General features: G+C 43.8%; 1 protein-coding gene across 2 annotated transcripts; it reads right to left on the reverse strand.

The window, feature by feature from the left end:
* Nucleotides 1-11,714: 11,714 nt before the first annotated feature.
* Nucleotides 11,715-14,195, reverse strand: LOC121550984. 2 transcript variants are annotated; one of them, XM_041863472.1, is made up of 4 exons: nucleotides 14,028-14,195; nucleotides 13,813-13,891; nucleotides 13,017-13,331; nucleotides 11,715-12,810 (listed from the first exon to the last, which is right to left on the reverse strand). In XM_041863472.1, the coding sequence occupies exons 1-4, from the start codon at nucleotides 14,028-14,030 to the stop codon at nucleotides 12,449-12,451; spliced, it is 759 nt and encodes a 252-aa protein (XP_041719406.1). In that variant the 5' UTR covers nucleotides 14,031-14,195; the 3' UTR covers nucleotides 11,715-12,448. The 2 variants fall into 2 exon arrangements, with proteins under 2 accessions (XP_041719406.1, XP_041719405.1); XM_041863471.1 differs by lacking the exon at nucleotides 14,028-14,195 and having other exon boundaries at nucleotides 13,813-13,986.
* Between the last annotated feature and the right edge of the window lie 2,410 nt (nucleotides 14,196-16,605).

A 16,605-nucleotide genomic window follows, 5' to 3' on the forward strand; every position in this document is an offset into this window, starting at 1 on the left:
ATAACACATATGGAATCATGTAGTAACCAAAAAAGTGATAAACAAATCAAAATATATTGTATATTTGAGATTCTTCAAATAGCCACCCTTTGCCTTGATGACAGCTTTGCACACTCTTGGTATTCTCTCAACCAGCTTCATGAGGTAGTCACCTGGAATCGACCTTAGGGGGTTAACAAGTCACATAATAAGTTGCATGGACTCACTCTGTGTGCAATAATAGTGTTTAACATGATTTTTGAATGACTACCTCATCGCTGAAACGGAATAGAGCTAAGCACAGGCAAAATCGTAGAGGAAAACCTAGTTCAGTCTGCTTTCCACCAGACACTGGAAGATGAATTCACCTTTCAGCAGGACAATTACCTAAAACACAAGGCCAAATCTACACTGGGGTTGCTTACCATGAAGACTGTGAATGTTCCTGAGTGGCCGAGTTACAGTTTTGACTTAAATCTGTTTGAAAATCTATGGCAAGACCTGGAAATGGTTGTCTAGCAACGATCAACAGCCAATTTGACAGAGCTTGAAGAATTTTGAGAAGAATAATGGGCAAATGTTGCACAATCCAGGTGTGAAAAGCTCTTAGAGACTTACCCAGAAACATTCACAGCTGTAATCACTGCCAAAGCGGATTCTAACATGTATTGACTCAGGGGGTTGAATACTTATCGAATCAAGATATAACTGTACATGTACTACCACTTCAGAAGCCTTTGTCAAATGAATGACAGTGTGATGAAGTGAGTGAGTGAGGATTTATTGAGCCTCTCAGTAGGATTTAGCGTTGAATGCCTGGAAGACTGATACAAGGCAGTTAGCAGGATCCATGGGGAGCTCAGCTTAGTGCCAACACTAATGCCTTTTCAGCCCCAGCTAGCCTCCATGGAAGAGAGAACTAAGAGCTACAGGTAGAAACGAGTCAACACACACCATCTCAAAAAGAAAGGATTAGTCCCATGTAGATGATTCAGCGATAATAATAATAATAATAATAATAACATGCCATTTAGCAGACGCTTTTATCCAAAGCGACTTACAGTCACGCGTGCATACATTTTTGTGTATGGGTGGTCCCGGGGATCGAACCCACTACCTCGGCGTTACAAGCGCCGTGCTCTACCAGCTGAGTTACAGAGGACCACAGACAGATAAAATAAAGCAATTATAAAATAAGAGGTTCAGAGCAGGTGAATGGCAGAAATACACAGGAGAACTAGAGGGAACAGATTTTGGACTTCATTACCACAATCACTTGAACTCCCACTAAGCGTTGTTGAACTTAAATCAATAAGCAAAACCATGGCAGCTACTGTAAGTGATGGAAAATGAGTTTTACTCCCTTTTCTAGCGAACATAATTGGACTCTGGCATTTGAACATCCGCCCAATGTATCTCAGCTGCCAAGACAATCAGCTATTGTCTGCTTCTCAACCTCATGCAGCATGGCTAACTGAGTCTGTTAATAGTTAGCCATAGATTGGGGTTGTGCACTCAGATTGGAGTGATGTCTATTTGTGCAGGAGTGTATGGCTTCCGGGAGAAATATAATCATGATGCGCTCTTACATTAGTACGACAGGCATGTTTCTCAGAATTGCCCTGGCAGATGGATGGAAGGAGAAATGTGTCTTTCTGAGAAGTCATCTCCTTGGCATGTGAGACAGACGAGTGTGAGGGTAATGGGGGCTGAAGATGGTTGACCCTGTGTGTTTGGGTTCATGTTTTCTTGTGTGCCCTGTCAGGATGGTCAGAAGCACACTGTAGGTCATCCCCACCTCCAAACACGAGGCTTGCCAACACGGAAATTGAATTTAAAGCCAATTTGAAGAGGTGGGCTGAGGCTCTCAGACAAATAAAATACAACATTTAGAAACCCTTTGTAAGGGGTTTTACAGTGCAGGGTCCCAAATTGTTTAGTTGATTGTTTAAAAAAAATAATGCAATGGCTTGGTTTGCTTTTGTGCGTGACTTGTAATATCTGAATGGTAATCTCTACTTGAATCTGCGTGCCTCCACCCACTCCCTCAATCCCCATAGTTGACTTGACTGGCATTGTGGACATAGTGCCATCCTTGGCCAGTCTACTGGACCTGGTCAGAGTATTAGGTGGTGATTAATGACTCACACAGCAGCCAAAGGACACACTGTGCGGGTCCAAGCTATTGATAAGATATTTTCTCCAGCAGTACAATATAGGTACTACTTATTAATAAAGCCCAGTATAGCACTTTGTGACATCTGCTGATGTAAAAAGGGCTTTATAAATAGATTTGATAGAATAACTTTCATTCACGTGTTGACATGCAATATGGCACATGTTGGTGTGTGTGTGTGTGTGCAGTGCATGCGTCAGTATGCCACTCCATTTTCATACAGTATCACATGGCTGAGCTGACTGGCATGCAGAGACTACTGTGTGGGCGCACCCACCTTGTCTGCTATTTTCAGCTCCCTAGCCAGGTGTGTCGTGTATGTGTGCAACTGACAGCAGAGTAGACAGTAAAACTTTTAAAGGGTTATACAAATAGGCAGTTAATTTGTGTGTGTGTCAGACCTGGCGCCAGGATAAAGTGGGGCAGTTGAAATCGGTGAGGGGGTACAATTTTAAGGGTTCTTGCTTTGGAATTATGTTGAATTCTTCTAATATCACGATATACCACAATAAACATAAAGTTCAAATGCCGAGACTCCGAGATCATTGATTGAGTGCTTTTGAAGTGACAGGTTGGTGCGAAATCTGTAGCCTATCTCCGCTGCGCTGTATCAGCACAATGGACAGCGCCCTACACACTAAAGCAAGGCCGTTTTGAGTACAGCAATATGTTGTGATATGGCACCATACACTTCTGTGGATCAAATTAGACCCACATAATCAATTAAGCAATGCCAGCCTACCATAAACACTTTTCCAATACAACCATGAAAACCAATAGGCTACCAAGAAAACCATAATAGAATGTATCTATTTCTATGATGAAACATACCGATATGTAGCCATACCCAGGGGCGTCATTTGGGTTCTTGCATTGGAATTATATTGAATTCTGCAGTAACTGAGTATTCCAGACACTCTCTTCCTATGAACCAGTTGCTATTAACCGAACGTTTTTGGATAGAAAACCTGTGGCTAGGGTAGGATTCTATGCTAGCCTAGGCTAGCTCCTCTGTTCCAAGATCATCAGGAACAGTTGGAGGTGGAGGGGGTTGTGGAGCCACTATCCTGGCGGCGCTTGTGGAAGGGTGGGTAGACTCTGCATGCAGAGTTAGCTGGAGCTCGGCAGCGTCATCACTGCTGGGCTTGGTGGTTGGATGCTGCTGCTCATCGCTCTCCTTCTCCTTTTGGCTTTGTTTGGATACTTTGGCGAAGCCCATTTTTGATTTCCATCGTGGCAGTGGCAGAATATATGGTTCGAGCTAGCTAAATAGGCTAAGGCTAATAACACTAACACTTTTTACAGCTAGCTAAGAAGCTAAACTCTGTAGTGGTGGGGCATGAGGCAGAGTTGAGTGAAGCAGCTTCAACAGTAAACTTGGCCCCGCCCTTATAAATCAAAATCAAATATTACAGGTGGAGGTACATCACGTTATTCACACCGCAGAGATGAGAAGTATTTTTCACGCTTTTTATGGAAACCCAAAGGAGTCATACCTAACCACCCCAGTGGCTTTCCATAGCCCCCTACACACACCGCGGCGTGCTCTGTCCATTGTGCTGATACAGATTTGGCACCAACCTGACTCAGTCATTTGAACTTTTTCGCTATTTTTATATAGAGACATTAAACTAAAACTGAGGGGACACAAGTTTGAACTGAGGGGGCTAAGCCCCCTTTTGACCCCTCGTGGATCCGGGACCGTGTGTGTGCACAGGTGTGTGATTGTGTTTTTCCCAATGTTACAGACACACCACCAAAAACATGATACATTGTGTATTGACAAGGACAGTGTGCTGAGTTTTGCTGTGGACCATAGCTCTAAACAACTGTAGTAATATCCACTGGAGTTTTGTTGACTACTTGTAGAAATGAACTTATTCATAAACCACATTTTTCATTGTGGGGTTCTGATTGTGGCTGCCACTGCCCCCAGTGCAGTACCGCCGAGGAAGTTAATGTGTGGCTGCTTAGTAAGCTGCAATCAATCAGTTGACGTTTGTCTGTGACTGTTCAATTACAGAATAATAAGGTAAATCAGTGTGAGCCGGGGAAAGACTGAACAGAGCATTATACAACAAAGGCAGACTTAATGAGGGCACTCAAGTCATGGAGTAATAAGGGATAATTTCAGCAGGGGAATAATCCATAGGGCACGTCCTGCTTTTCTACCCCACTTCTCATTTTGCACTCTCTCATGCTAATCCCCTGTAAAAATGAATAACACAGAGAGAGAGAGTCCAGCCTGCTGCCTCTATGCAGTGTGAGGCATCGGCAGCTTCACTTCACCATGGCAACAGGCTTCCCATCCAACAGCATTGCCCCAGTCCAGCTCTTATCTCAGGCCAGGATATCAGTGATCCAGACCTCACAGATAGAACATCCTCAGGGAAACACACAAGGTCCTCCATTCCAACCCCCAAGAATTCCCTCTATTTACCTTATGTCAAGAGGTGGGGAACTTAGTCAAGAGTCGTGAGTTGTGTCAAAAATGCACCCAGATGTCAGATACCTTGCCTTTGTATTACAGAGATGCTGTCCAAGAGGTTGCGTTTGATAGGCTAGTTTATTCTCTCATAGTACAATATGTTTTAAGGGTTTGGACTGGGACATTGTCTCCATATAGAAGAAATATTCTATAAATAGCTTACATGCTCTGTGCATGACTCTTTGTGTATGAAGTGTTGTGTAGCACAATGGATGCTATGGAGTACTATAATTAAACACAGACTTGTCTTTTAATGCTTTGGCTTTATTTAATTAATGTAGAAGAGATAGAACTTCCCCACATTAATTGACCATAACTGCAGAAGGCTGGAAAAAGAGAGGATTTGATAGGACTGGTTTAGAAGGGATGATGTAGGTCTAGCTGGGCTTGGGAAAGTTCATTTGGATTTGCTGATTCTCATCAGATAGCTCTCTTAGTTATGGTCAATTAATGTGCAGAAGTTTTATCTCTTCTACATTGATTGAGTAAAGCCAAAGCATTAAAAGACAAGTCTGTGTAGCAAACAGATGTTGTTGAAATTATGAGAGCTGAAGAACACAATTAATAATTCCGTTAAATAGCAGAACACTGCAAGTCATTTGAACTAATAAAAAATACACAACCCAAACTTTCCCTCATTAGCTAATTTATAAGAAGAGAGTAAGGACACAATGAAATTATCTATAATATTTTCATTTTTCTTACTTTTATTTACATTTGTAAACATACAGAGAAGCTTTGGTACCATAGTGTGTGTGTGGTGAATATTCTACATTATGTAGTGTGTGTGTTCTGCATTCAGTGTTCCTATACAGTTGAAGTCAGAAGTTTACATACACTTAGGTTGGAGCCATTAAAACTTGTTTTTCAACCACTACACACATTTCTTGTTAACAAACTATAGTTTTGGCAAGTCGGTTAGGACATCTACTTTGTGCATGACACAAGTAATTTTTCCAACAATTGTTTACAGACAGATTATTTCACTTATAATTCACTGTATCACAATTCCAGTGGGTCAGAAGTTTACATACACTAAGCTGACTGTGCCTTTAAACAGCTTGGAAAATGCCAGAAAATGATGTCATGGCTTTAGAAGCTTCTGATAGCCTAATTGACATCATTTGAGTCAATTGGAGGTGTACCTGTGGATGTATTTCAAGACCTACCTTCAAACTCAGTACCTCTTTGGTTGACATCATGGGAAAATCAAAAGAAATCAGCCAAGACCTCAGAAAAGAAATTGTAGACCTCCACAAGTCTGGTTCATCCTTGGGAGCAATTTCCAAATGCCTGAAGGTACCACGTTCATTTGTACAAACAATAGTACGCAAGTATAAACACCATGGGACCACGCAGCTGTCATACCGCTCAGGAAGGAGACACGTTCTGTCTCCTAGAGATGAACGTACTTTGGTGCGAAAAGTGCAAATCAAGCCCAGAACAACAGCAAAGGACCTTGTGAAGATGCTGAAGGAAACAGGTACAAAAGTATCAATATCCACAGTAAAATGAGTCCTATATCGACATAACCTGAAAGGCCGCTCAGCAAGGAAGAAGCCACTGCTCCAAAACCGCCATAAAAAAGCCAGACTACGGTTTGCAACTGCACATGGGGACAAAGATCTTTCTTTTTTGAGAAATGTCCTCTGGTCTGATGAAACAAAAATAGAACTGTTTGGCCATAATGACCATCGTTATGTTTGGAGGAAAAAGGGGGTTGCTTGCAAGCCGAAGAACACCATCCCAACTGTGAAGCGTGGGGGTGCTTTGCTGCAGGAGGGACTGGTGCACTTCACAAAATAGATGGCATCATGAGGAAGGAAAATTATGTGGATATATTGAAGCAACATCTCAAGACATCAGTCAGGAAGTTAAAGCTTGGTCACAAATGGGTCTTCCAAATGGACAATGACCCCAAGCATACTTCCAAAGTTGTGGCAAAATGGCTTAAGGACAACAAAGTCAAGGTATTGGAGTGGCCATCACAAAGCCCTGACCTCAATCCTATAGAAAATGTGTGGGCAGAACTGAAAAAGCGTGTGCGAGCAAGGAGGCCTACAAACCTGACTCAGTTACACCAGCTCTGTCAGGAGGAATGGGCCAAAATTCACCCAACTTATTGTGGGAAGCTTGTGGAAGGCTACGCGAAACGTTTGACCCAAGTTAAACAATTTAAAGGCAATGCTACCAAATACTAATTGAGTGTATGTAAACTTCTGACCCACTGGGAATGTGATGAAAGAAATAAAAGCTGAAATAAATCCTTCTCTTTACTAATATTCTGACATTTCACATTCTTAAAATAAAGTAGTGATCCTAACTGACCTAAGACAGGGAATTTTTACAAAGATTAAATGTCAGGAATTGTGAAAAACTGAGTTTAAATATATTTGGCTAAGGTGTATGTAAACTTCCGACTTTAACTGTACCATGTGACAAATATGTACAAGGAAGCATATCATGTATCCCTCAACCACACACCAATTACTTGCAATTACTTCCTTATTCCCAGCCAGTGTCACGCATTGGTTCGTGGCTAGTCATTATCAATCATACCAGCCCCAGCCCTTGTGAGCTGACTTGTGACCCATATGCCAGGCCAGAAATAGACTCGTATCGTCCTTAGACTTGCAGTCTAACACCCCACTTCACCACCCCTCAACACACACATCTGTCCTTATACTCATGCTTAGTGAACCATGGTCTTCGCTCCTTTCTCTCTTATTGATCCAAAGTGTCTGATTGTGTGGAGGCTCTGCTGGAACATGTTGTATTTGGCCTATTGAGCTGACTCACCCTCTGCTCTGTTCACTCTGTCCACAGTGGCTGACCTCTCCTCCTGCCTATCTACTCTCTCCAGGGAGCCTTTGGACCAGCATCGCTGAGACTCAGCCCTTAACCGCCTGTCTCACCACCGTGCCCCAGGGATAACCATGTCAGGTCTCCCTAATACTATGTGGAAGCAGGGGCTATCTTTTGTGAGTCTGTTCACTCACCATGCACCCATCTGTCTGTGTGTATAGGACATTACAGTGGAACTCTAAAAACTACATCACAAACAGGAATTTGTCTCCCAGTCAAGTCAAGTTAAACAGAGATGTGTTTCCTCTTAACTGCTATCTGTGTTGTGTTAAATCTCCACAGAGTTGGTGTTCTAGCTGAGAGGAAGGGGATTATATGCTGACCAGGACCAGACTACAACTAAAGTCCCTTGTGGACCTATGTACACCTTGGAGCAGGTTTGCCAAAAGGAGGCCAATGTCCATCATCTCCATTCTAGATAATGTTTGATTTTACTGAAACAAACTGGGTCAGTCGATTTGTAAGTATTTGGTCAATAACAAAAGTTTCTCAATACTTTGTTATATACCCTTTGTTGGCAATGACACAGGTCAAACGTTTTCTGTAAGTCTTCACAAGGTTTTCACACACTGTTGCTGGTATTTTGGCCCATTCTTCCATGCAGATCTCCTCTAGAGCAGTGATGTTTTGGGGCTGTCGCTGGGCAACACGGACTTTCAGCTCCCTCCAAAGATTTTCTATGGGGTTGAGATCTGGAGACTGGCTAGGCCACTCCAGGACCTTGGAATGCTTCTTACGAAGCCACTCCTTCGTTGCCCGGGCAGTGTGTTTGGGATCATTGTCATGCTGAAAGACCCAGCCACGTTTCATCTTCAATGCCCTTGCTGATGGAAGGAGGTTTTCACTCAAAATCTCACGATACATGGCCCCATTCATTCTTTCCTTTACACGGATCAGTCGTCCTGGTCCCTTTGCAGAAAAACAGCCCCAAAGCATGATGTTTCCACCCCCATGCTTCACAGTAGGTATGGTGTTCTTTGGATGCAACTCAGCATTCTTTGTCCTCCAAACACGATGAGTTGAGTTTTTACCAAAAAGTTATATTTTGGTTTCATCTGACCATATGACATACTCCCAATCCTCTTCTGGATCATCCAAATGCACTCTAGCAAACTTCAGACGGGCCTGGACATGTACTGGCTTAAGCGGGGGGACACGTCTGGCACTGCAGGATTTGTGTCCCTGGCGGCGTAGTGTGTTACTGATGGTAGGCTTTGTTACTTTGGTCCCAGCTCTCTGCAGGTCATTCACTAGGTCCCCCCGTGTGGTTCTGGGATTTTTGCTCACCGTTCTTGTGATCATTTTGACCCCACGGGGTGAGATCTTGCGTGGAGCCCCAGATCGAGGGAGATTATCAGTGGTCTTGTATGTCTTCCATTTCCTAATAATTGCTCCCACAGTTGATTTCTTCAAACCAAGCTGCTTACCTATTGCAGATTCAGTCTTCCCAGCCTGGTGCAGGTCTACAATTTTGTTTCTGGTGTCCTTTGACAGCTCTTTGGTCTTGGCCAAAGTGGAGTTTGGAGTGTGACTGTTTGAGGTTGTGGACAGGTGTCTTTTATACTGATAACAAGTTCAAACAGGTGCCATTAATACAGGTAACGAGTGGAGGACAGAGGAGCCTCTTAAAGAAGAAGTTACAGGTCTGTGAGAGCCAGAAATCTTGCTTGTTTGTAGGTGACCAAATACTTATTTTCCACCATAATTTGCAAATAAATTCATAAAAAATCCTACAATGTGATTTTCTGGAATATTTTTTCTCAATTTATCTGTCATAGTTGACGTGTACCTATGATGAAAATTACAGGCCTCTCTCATCTTTTTAAGTGGGAGAACTTGCACAATTGGTGGCTGACTAAATACTTTTTTCCCCCACTGTAAGCTTGGCTTCTTATATGGTGGCGAGTAAAGCTTAAACCATGTATTTAGATTGTAGGTAGGTATTGTAGTTAGGTATTGTAGGTAGTTTATCTAGGCAGTTATTGTAGGTTATTGTAGGTAATTATTGTAGTATTGAGCCCGGTGAAGCACGAGGCTAGCTAACCCACTACCTGGACCAATAAAGCTAGCTAGCTAGCGGGTAGCTACTGGTAACTATTAGCAACTGTGGATAGTTGTTTCCAATGTTATTTCACGCTTAAGAGTACCTGTAATTATGCCAGCTTGCTACCTACCATTCAGCTGTTTTTCTAACCTCATTATCTGAAGCGTTAACGTTAGGTAGTTAGTAGCTACTGTACTCGAAATGTAGGTAGCTTGCTGCTACCTGGATAGCTAACTAAACAATAGCTGGAACGACCTAGCTGTAATATTTGGACACGCTTTCTATCCATTGGGACTGGCTGAATCGATTCAGTGGCTAGCTTTGCACTTAACTGGCTAACAGTAGCTACTAAGGGTAAGTTATAACCTACATTTATTTTTGTTTTGTTTTTACATACTGGAAACCAGAGTCGTTCAAGGGAATTCGGGACATGGGTGACTAGTTAACGTTAGCTTGGCTCTCTCTGTGTGTTTCGTGCCGTGGGAGGAGGGGTTGGTTCGTTGGCAGAGAGCAATGGCTAGCTAGTATGCTAACTATTCTAGCTAACTAACTGGCTGAATAAGTTGACGACATACTCACTCAAACTGTCAAAACTAACCCAAAGCTTTACACAACGTTAGACACGGACACGAATGATCTGTTTGGCGTGTTAACACACTGGTGGTTTGTTGTAACCGAGTATTGGTGCTAAACCGTGTTATTGGAGGCTGGCATGCTAGTTGGCTATGGCGTCATAGGATTCGGTGCCCTGGACGGTTTTCACGGAAGAATACTGTACCAAGTTAGCTAGCTGAATAAACTAAGTTAGAGTCTATTCCTAGAAAACATTGAACCGCTGTAGTTTACAACAATTATAATTTCTAAAGTGGAAGTTGGGAGAGTTATATTTGAGTGTTTCAGTGAAACGTAAGTGAGGGAGTCCCCGCTCTCTCGCTTTCCCAGATGTTTAGTTCATTTCATTCCGATCTCCTTTGCATTATTGTAGCCTATTTCTGTAGCCTGTCAACTATGTGTCTGTCTATCCCTGTTCTCTCCTCTCTGCACAGGCCATACAAACGCTTCACACCGCGTGGCTGCTGCCACTCTAATCTGGTGGTCCCTGCGCGCATGACCCACGTGGAGTTCCAGTTCTCCGGCAGCCTCTGGAATTGCCGTTCTGCGGCCAACAAGGCAGAGTTCATCTCAGTCTATGCTACCCTCCAGTCCCTCGACTTCTTGGCGCTGACAGAAACATGGATTACCACAGAAAACACTGCTACTCCTACTGCTCTTTCCTCGATTACTTTTATACTATTCCAGGTATTCCTTAAAGAGGTAGGGTTTCAAGTGTCTCCTGAAGGTGGTCAGTGACTCCGCTGTCCTGGCATCGTGGAGGAGCTTGTTCCACGATTGGGGTGCCAGAGCAGCGAATAGCTTTGACTGGGCTGAGCGGGAACTGTGCTTCCATAGAGGTAGGGTGGCTAGCAGGCCAGAGGTGGATGAACGTAGTGCCCTCGTTTGGGTGTAGGGTCTGATCAGAGCCTGAAGGTAAGGAGGTGCCGTTCCCCTCACAGCTCCGTAGGCAAGCACCATGGTCTTGTGTAGATGTGAGCCTCAACTGGAAGCCAGTGGAGTGTGCGGAGGAGCGGGGTGACATGAGAGAACTTGGGAAGGTTGAACATCAGACGGGCTGCAGCGTTCTGGATAAGTTGTAGGGGTTTAATGGCACAGGCAGGGAGCCCAGCCAACAGCGAGTTGCAGTAATCCAGACGGGAGATGACAAGTGCGTGGATTAGGACCTGTGCCGCTTTCTGTGTAAGGTAGGGTCGTACTCTGCGAATGTTGTAGAGCATGAACCTGCAGGATCGGGTCACCGCTTTGATATTAGCGGAGAACGACAGAGTGTTGTCCAGACATTTTATAATGACAGACATTTTACCCATCACTCATTTTACCCCACATTGGCATAGAGGAAATTGATAGGAAATGTGTCACATCAAAGTGTTGATTTATACAGAACAGTTGGATTGGATTTCACACAGTATGTGTGGGTGTTTGTATGCAGAGGGAGAAGAGTTGTGTATGGTTGGTTTGACAGTCCTCTCTGGTGGGATGACTCTGCCCCCTTGTGGTACACTGAGAAGGAACTAGAAATGCAATTTGAATGATGATGAGTTCCCATTCTTTTATTGTCAATGCCATGAGTACCCTCTGTGGTCTGGTTCGTTTTTAAATTGAGAACATTTCTAGTACAGACAACAACACAGGTGACTATATTTGCTAAGGTATAACAAAACGTATATTTTAGAATCCAGAACACTCCCTTCTAGCCATGTTTTGACATTGCATTGATTATTATCTAATCAGTGTAATCAGTGCTGACTGGCAAAGAAAGCAACAAGATAAGACAGGCTTAATAAGCAAGATTAGTCAAGGCGAGATCAGTCAACTAAACAATACAATTTAGAACAACTTTATTACTCATCTAACAGCAGTACTATTGCCATCAGTAAACACTTTCACCAGCAGGGAGCAGTATTCTACTACTGTATATATGCAATGCAATTGAAGCAAGTCTATAACGTTGAAGACAAAGGATGAACAAGATGAGAATGGTTGAATACTTCTTAAAGTATTCTCAAATCTCAATGAACAGTGATTTTTAATTTAATTGGGAGAGTTCATTCAATTGTATTTATTGTAATTTGTTTGATATTTTGCTTCTCAGTATAAAAAGTTAACATACTGTATATCCACTTTGGCCATGGCAGTCCAGGTTTGATTTCTCTTCACTCAGCAAGAGAAAGGCCCTGGTCCATCCTGTGTAGATGTGCCCTGACCAGGAAAGCCCTTTGCCCTACTGTAGTTTGACGTCCCATGTTCAGTAAAAAACCTCTTGACCTTCTCATGAGTAGTCCTATGTTATGATTATGAGTCCAACCAGGATGAAGACCCACAGCAGTCTGCTCCTAGTCCTTGTCCCTGAAGAGATACGATCCTCCCCTCTGGAGTAGGGCAGCAGTTTGTGAGAGCTGTAGGTTCCACTACTAGGTGTCCACAGGGAGCAGTTGTAAGGCTCAGTCCCAGCCTGGGTAGGAAGGGTACTCCTTATATCAAACAGCCCCTCTTCATCCTGCTGGCTTTCTGTGCTGGCGGACTCTGTTATATTCTCTGAGCCCAGGAACCAGTGTACTCTGCCTTCTGGGTAAACTCCAAAGAACTGGCACTCAACCTTAGACTCATTCTGGAACACTTTGTGCTCAGATGTCCTTAGGCACTCTGCAATGTTGAGGGAAAAATAGGATGAGTATTGAATAGTTCTCAAGTAACATTCACATAGCTGGAGAGCATCTTTAACAATTTAATTGCCATATTTGTGTAATATTTGTCTGACTTGCCTATGTGTCATTGTTGCAATTGCTCCCATCCTACAACAGCATCATCATTAGTTTTATAGGAGCATTATTCCTATACAGTATACAGACCTTGCAGTGTCACAGTGGTACTGGCAGCTGTGATCGATAGGTTGGAGCGCAGTTTGCAGACGTAGTTACTCTGAATGGACGGCATCACCCGAGTCAAAGTGAGTGTCAGTCTGTTGTTTGTGTTGTCACACAGGACCCCAGGAGAGGGGAATACACCAGTGGCATTGACCACACACAGCTCTTTCATTTCCCTTGAGTCTACCCAGGAAAAGAGAATGATCTTGAGTGGCCTCGATGAGATGATGTCACACTGCAGCGCCACATTCTGATCACACTGAGCCTTTACCTCAGCACTAGTTCTCAGCTCCACTTTACCTGTGACGGTGGATAGAGAGGAAAACTGTTATATCTCCAGGTTTTGGAAGCTTTCCATGCTTACACACACTGTATCTATATTGTGGCCATAGCCAGTTCAGCTAGAGAAGAAGGAGTTGTGAGAACTTGAAGACATTTTGTTTCTGTAGAAAGCAGATCATCTCTACTCAGGTCTTCTCAAAGTGAATACTACAGATTGCATCTTTCTCTTTATCAAGGTCCTAGCCAGACAGCATGGATCTTTTGAAACAATCCCAGACACAAAAAATGCTTTGTACTTTATAATACTTAGAAAGGCCTGTTTTATAGCAGAATCTTATCCAATATTATTTGGAATATGTCTGTACTTTCTGTCTTTGCTGGATGTGACACATCCTTACTAAAAGACAAAAGATTGTTCCCTCAAGCAGCTTTTTTGCCTGGTAAAAAACAGCCAAAATATGTTTTTGTGCACTGTCTCACAATGTTAACAGCCACTTACTTTCACTGTTGACAACTGAAGAGAGCCAGAAGGCTAAGACCCAGCCAAAAAGGACCTCTGTTTTTCTCTGTTGTTTCATCTGCATTTAAATTGACATGAGTTACTCCAGACGGCACAGTTCACAGCTCAAACACATGGCTCTAAAGAGAGAGAAAGAGAGGATCCAATCCAAAGCAGTGTTAGTTTCTGATAGATATTATAGCAGTACTACTCACCATCTTGTTACAGCTCTTAAAATCACAGAGTCATCACTGTTTATGACTTCCTGACTTTTTTCCTGTGAGTGGTTTACTCATACCGATTTAAAGCACTTGAACTAACCTCAAGCTGTATTTAGGTCTCGCACATTTCTGAGCCAGAGGAATGTCTCACATCTCAATTGTGTGATAACACGGATGGTTCCTCTGGGTTTATTTTCATGTAGTGTCAGGTTTGCACTAGAACATGTGCAGACTGGCCTTTGGTTTGAGTGAGGAAGTATGCTGATTGTTAAGGCAAAGGTGAGCAGTTTCAGATTACTTTTCAGTTTAACTTTTGTCAGTCATCTGAAAAGCTCTCTAGTTATTTTTATTCACTCCATGTTTGGTTTATTCCCTTATATGGAAATTATGTTATATTTCTTGTTTATTTCAGTAAACATAGACAATAATTAGTACTGTATTTCCCCCTTCTTCTCAAGCTTTAATCATGACATAAAGGGCATCTTATTGTAAAATGTTGCCCTTGAATTCCATACATTTCATGCTTTTGTGTGTTTTATGACCTTGCTTCTACTATCTTCCATCTCTTGAATATTTATTGAGACTTCCTTGGTATTACTGTAGATATCATTAGTTTCCTTTTGTCCAAGAATAACATCTGGAGTGATACTAGAACACCCACATACCCAACCCTCAAACTTGTATTTTATTTCCCCCATAAACATTTTCCTGAAATTCCCCTAGAATACTCATATGGAATTATAGGATACTGAATTTGGACCAGACAAAAACAATGTTAGTTGAAGTCTTGAAGGTCAAAGTTGCTTAACTCTCACATATTAATAATTTATTCTTGTCTCTGGCTTTTGTCACTATACAATACACCCCCTCTCAGAGAAACTGACTCTATAGCATCTGTCCACCCACTTGTATTGAAAATAGATTGAAATGTAGTTCCCCCGACACATCTTGACAAACTAAGGGTATTTTAATTGTCCTTGAGTCACTGAAAGACATGCTGTTGTCAGAGGGAGGAGCGATTGTGTGACAAGGTGTGAATGAAGGAGTCAGGTGCAGGATATAAAACACAGAAGTCCAGAGTTTAATCTGTTTACATAAATCAAACGCTCCCAGCGTGAAAACGAAACTAATACAAGGGAAATTATTCCACCTTCCTCCCCCCTGAAACACCTAGACACCTACCCGGCACTCACGCGACCGCCCCGTAAGAACCCTCTGCGGCCATGAAAAATTGGGGTTGTGAAGGGCTAACCACGGAATATCTAAGACTACAGGGTAAGCAGGAGACTCAATAATCAAAAAAGTGATCTGCTCAACATGCGCCTCCTGTGTAATCATGGTGACTGGTTCAGTAACCTCCTTAACCAACCCGGACCCTAATGGTCGACTATCAAATGCTCTGATGGGGAGTGGAATGAATAGGGGTACCAATGAAATGCCTTGACGGCGTGCAAATGCCCTGTCCATAAAGTTCCCAGCTGCGCATGAATCGACTAGCGCCTTACACTGGGAAATTTCCAGGTGATCGGGAAAGGAGATAGATAGGGTACAGTGCGCCGCAAAGGGCTCTGAACAATTTTGGGTGTTAGTAAACCTGGGGTGATGCGTGAGTACCCTGCCTATCGCCTCCATACCCAAAAGAACGTTGACTGCGACATGAGGTAGATTGTCCCTTCGTGCCACCAGAGTGGCACTGTCGCTGTCCTCCTCCGCTCTCTCGAACGGCGGCTCCCCCCAGCTCCATCTGCTCGGGGTCAGAGTCGTCCGGTGTGGGAATGGGCAGACCCCCACCAGGACGTCCTCTGGCTGCTAGCAGATTGTCCAGCCGGATGGCCATGTCCACCAGTTGGGAGAACGTCCTGTCGGACGTCCTCCCTTAGGTGGCACCGGAATTGGTCGATTAGGGCCCGCTCGTTCCACCCGGACCCTGCTGCCAGCGTCCAGAACTCCAGCGCGTAGTCCTGTGCGGCCCTCGTCCTCTGCCTCAGATGGACCAGTCGTTCGCCCGCCTCTCAACCCTCAGGCGGGTGATCGAAAACGGCCCGAAAGAGGCGAGCAAACTCCCCGTAGTCCTCCAATGCGGCACCTCTCTCATTCCACACCGCGTTGGCCCACTCCAGGGCTCTCCCACAAAGGAAGGAAACGAGGATGGATACCTTCTCCCGCTCCAGTGGCGCTGGCCTGATGCTGGAGAAATACAGCTCGAGTTGGAGCATAAATCCCTTACATCGCGCTGCCGTCCCATCAAACACCGGGATATCTGGATCCCTCCAGGGGCTGGGGTGTAGGTGGCTGGATCCGGTTGACCAGCTGGTCTTGATAGATTGGGTCCTCTCCTCTCCAGGCGTTCTACTACCTGAAGAACCTGATCCATCGCTTCCCCCAAGCTGGCCAGCATCGAGGAATGCTCCTGGACCCTTGCCACAACTCCAGGCATGCGGTCTTCTCCTGCTGACTCTATTCAGCGGGTGAGTGATTCTGTGACGAGGTGTGAATGAAGGAGTCAGGCGCAGGAGGTAAAACACTGAAGTCAAGAGTTTATTCCGTTTACATAAATCAAACGCTTCCAGCG

The sequence above is a fragment of the Coregonus clupeaformis genome, unplaced genomic scaffold (assembly GCF_020615455.1).
Source record: "Coregonus clupeaformis isolate EN_2021a unplaced genomic scaffold, ASM2061545v1 scaf0100, whole genome shotgun sequence".
Classification (NCBI taxonomy): Eukaryota; Metazoa; Chordata; class Actinopteri; order Salmoniformes; family Salmonidae; genus Coregonus; species Coregonus clupeaformis.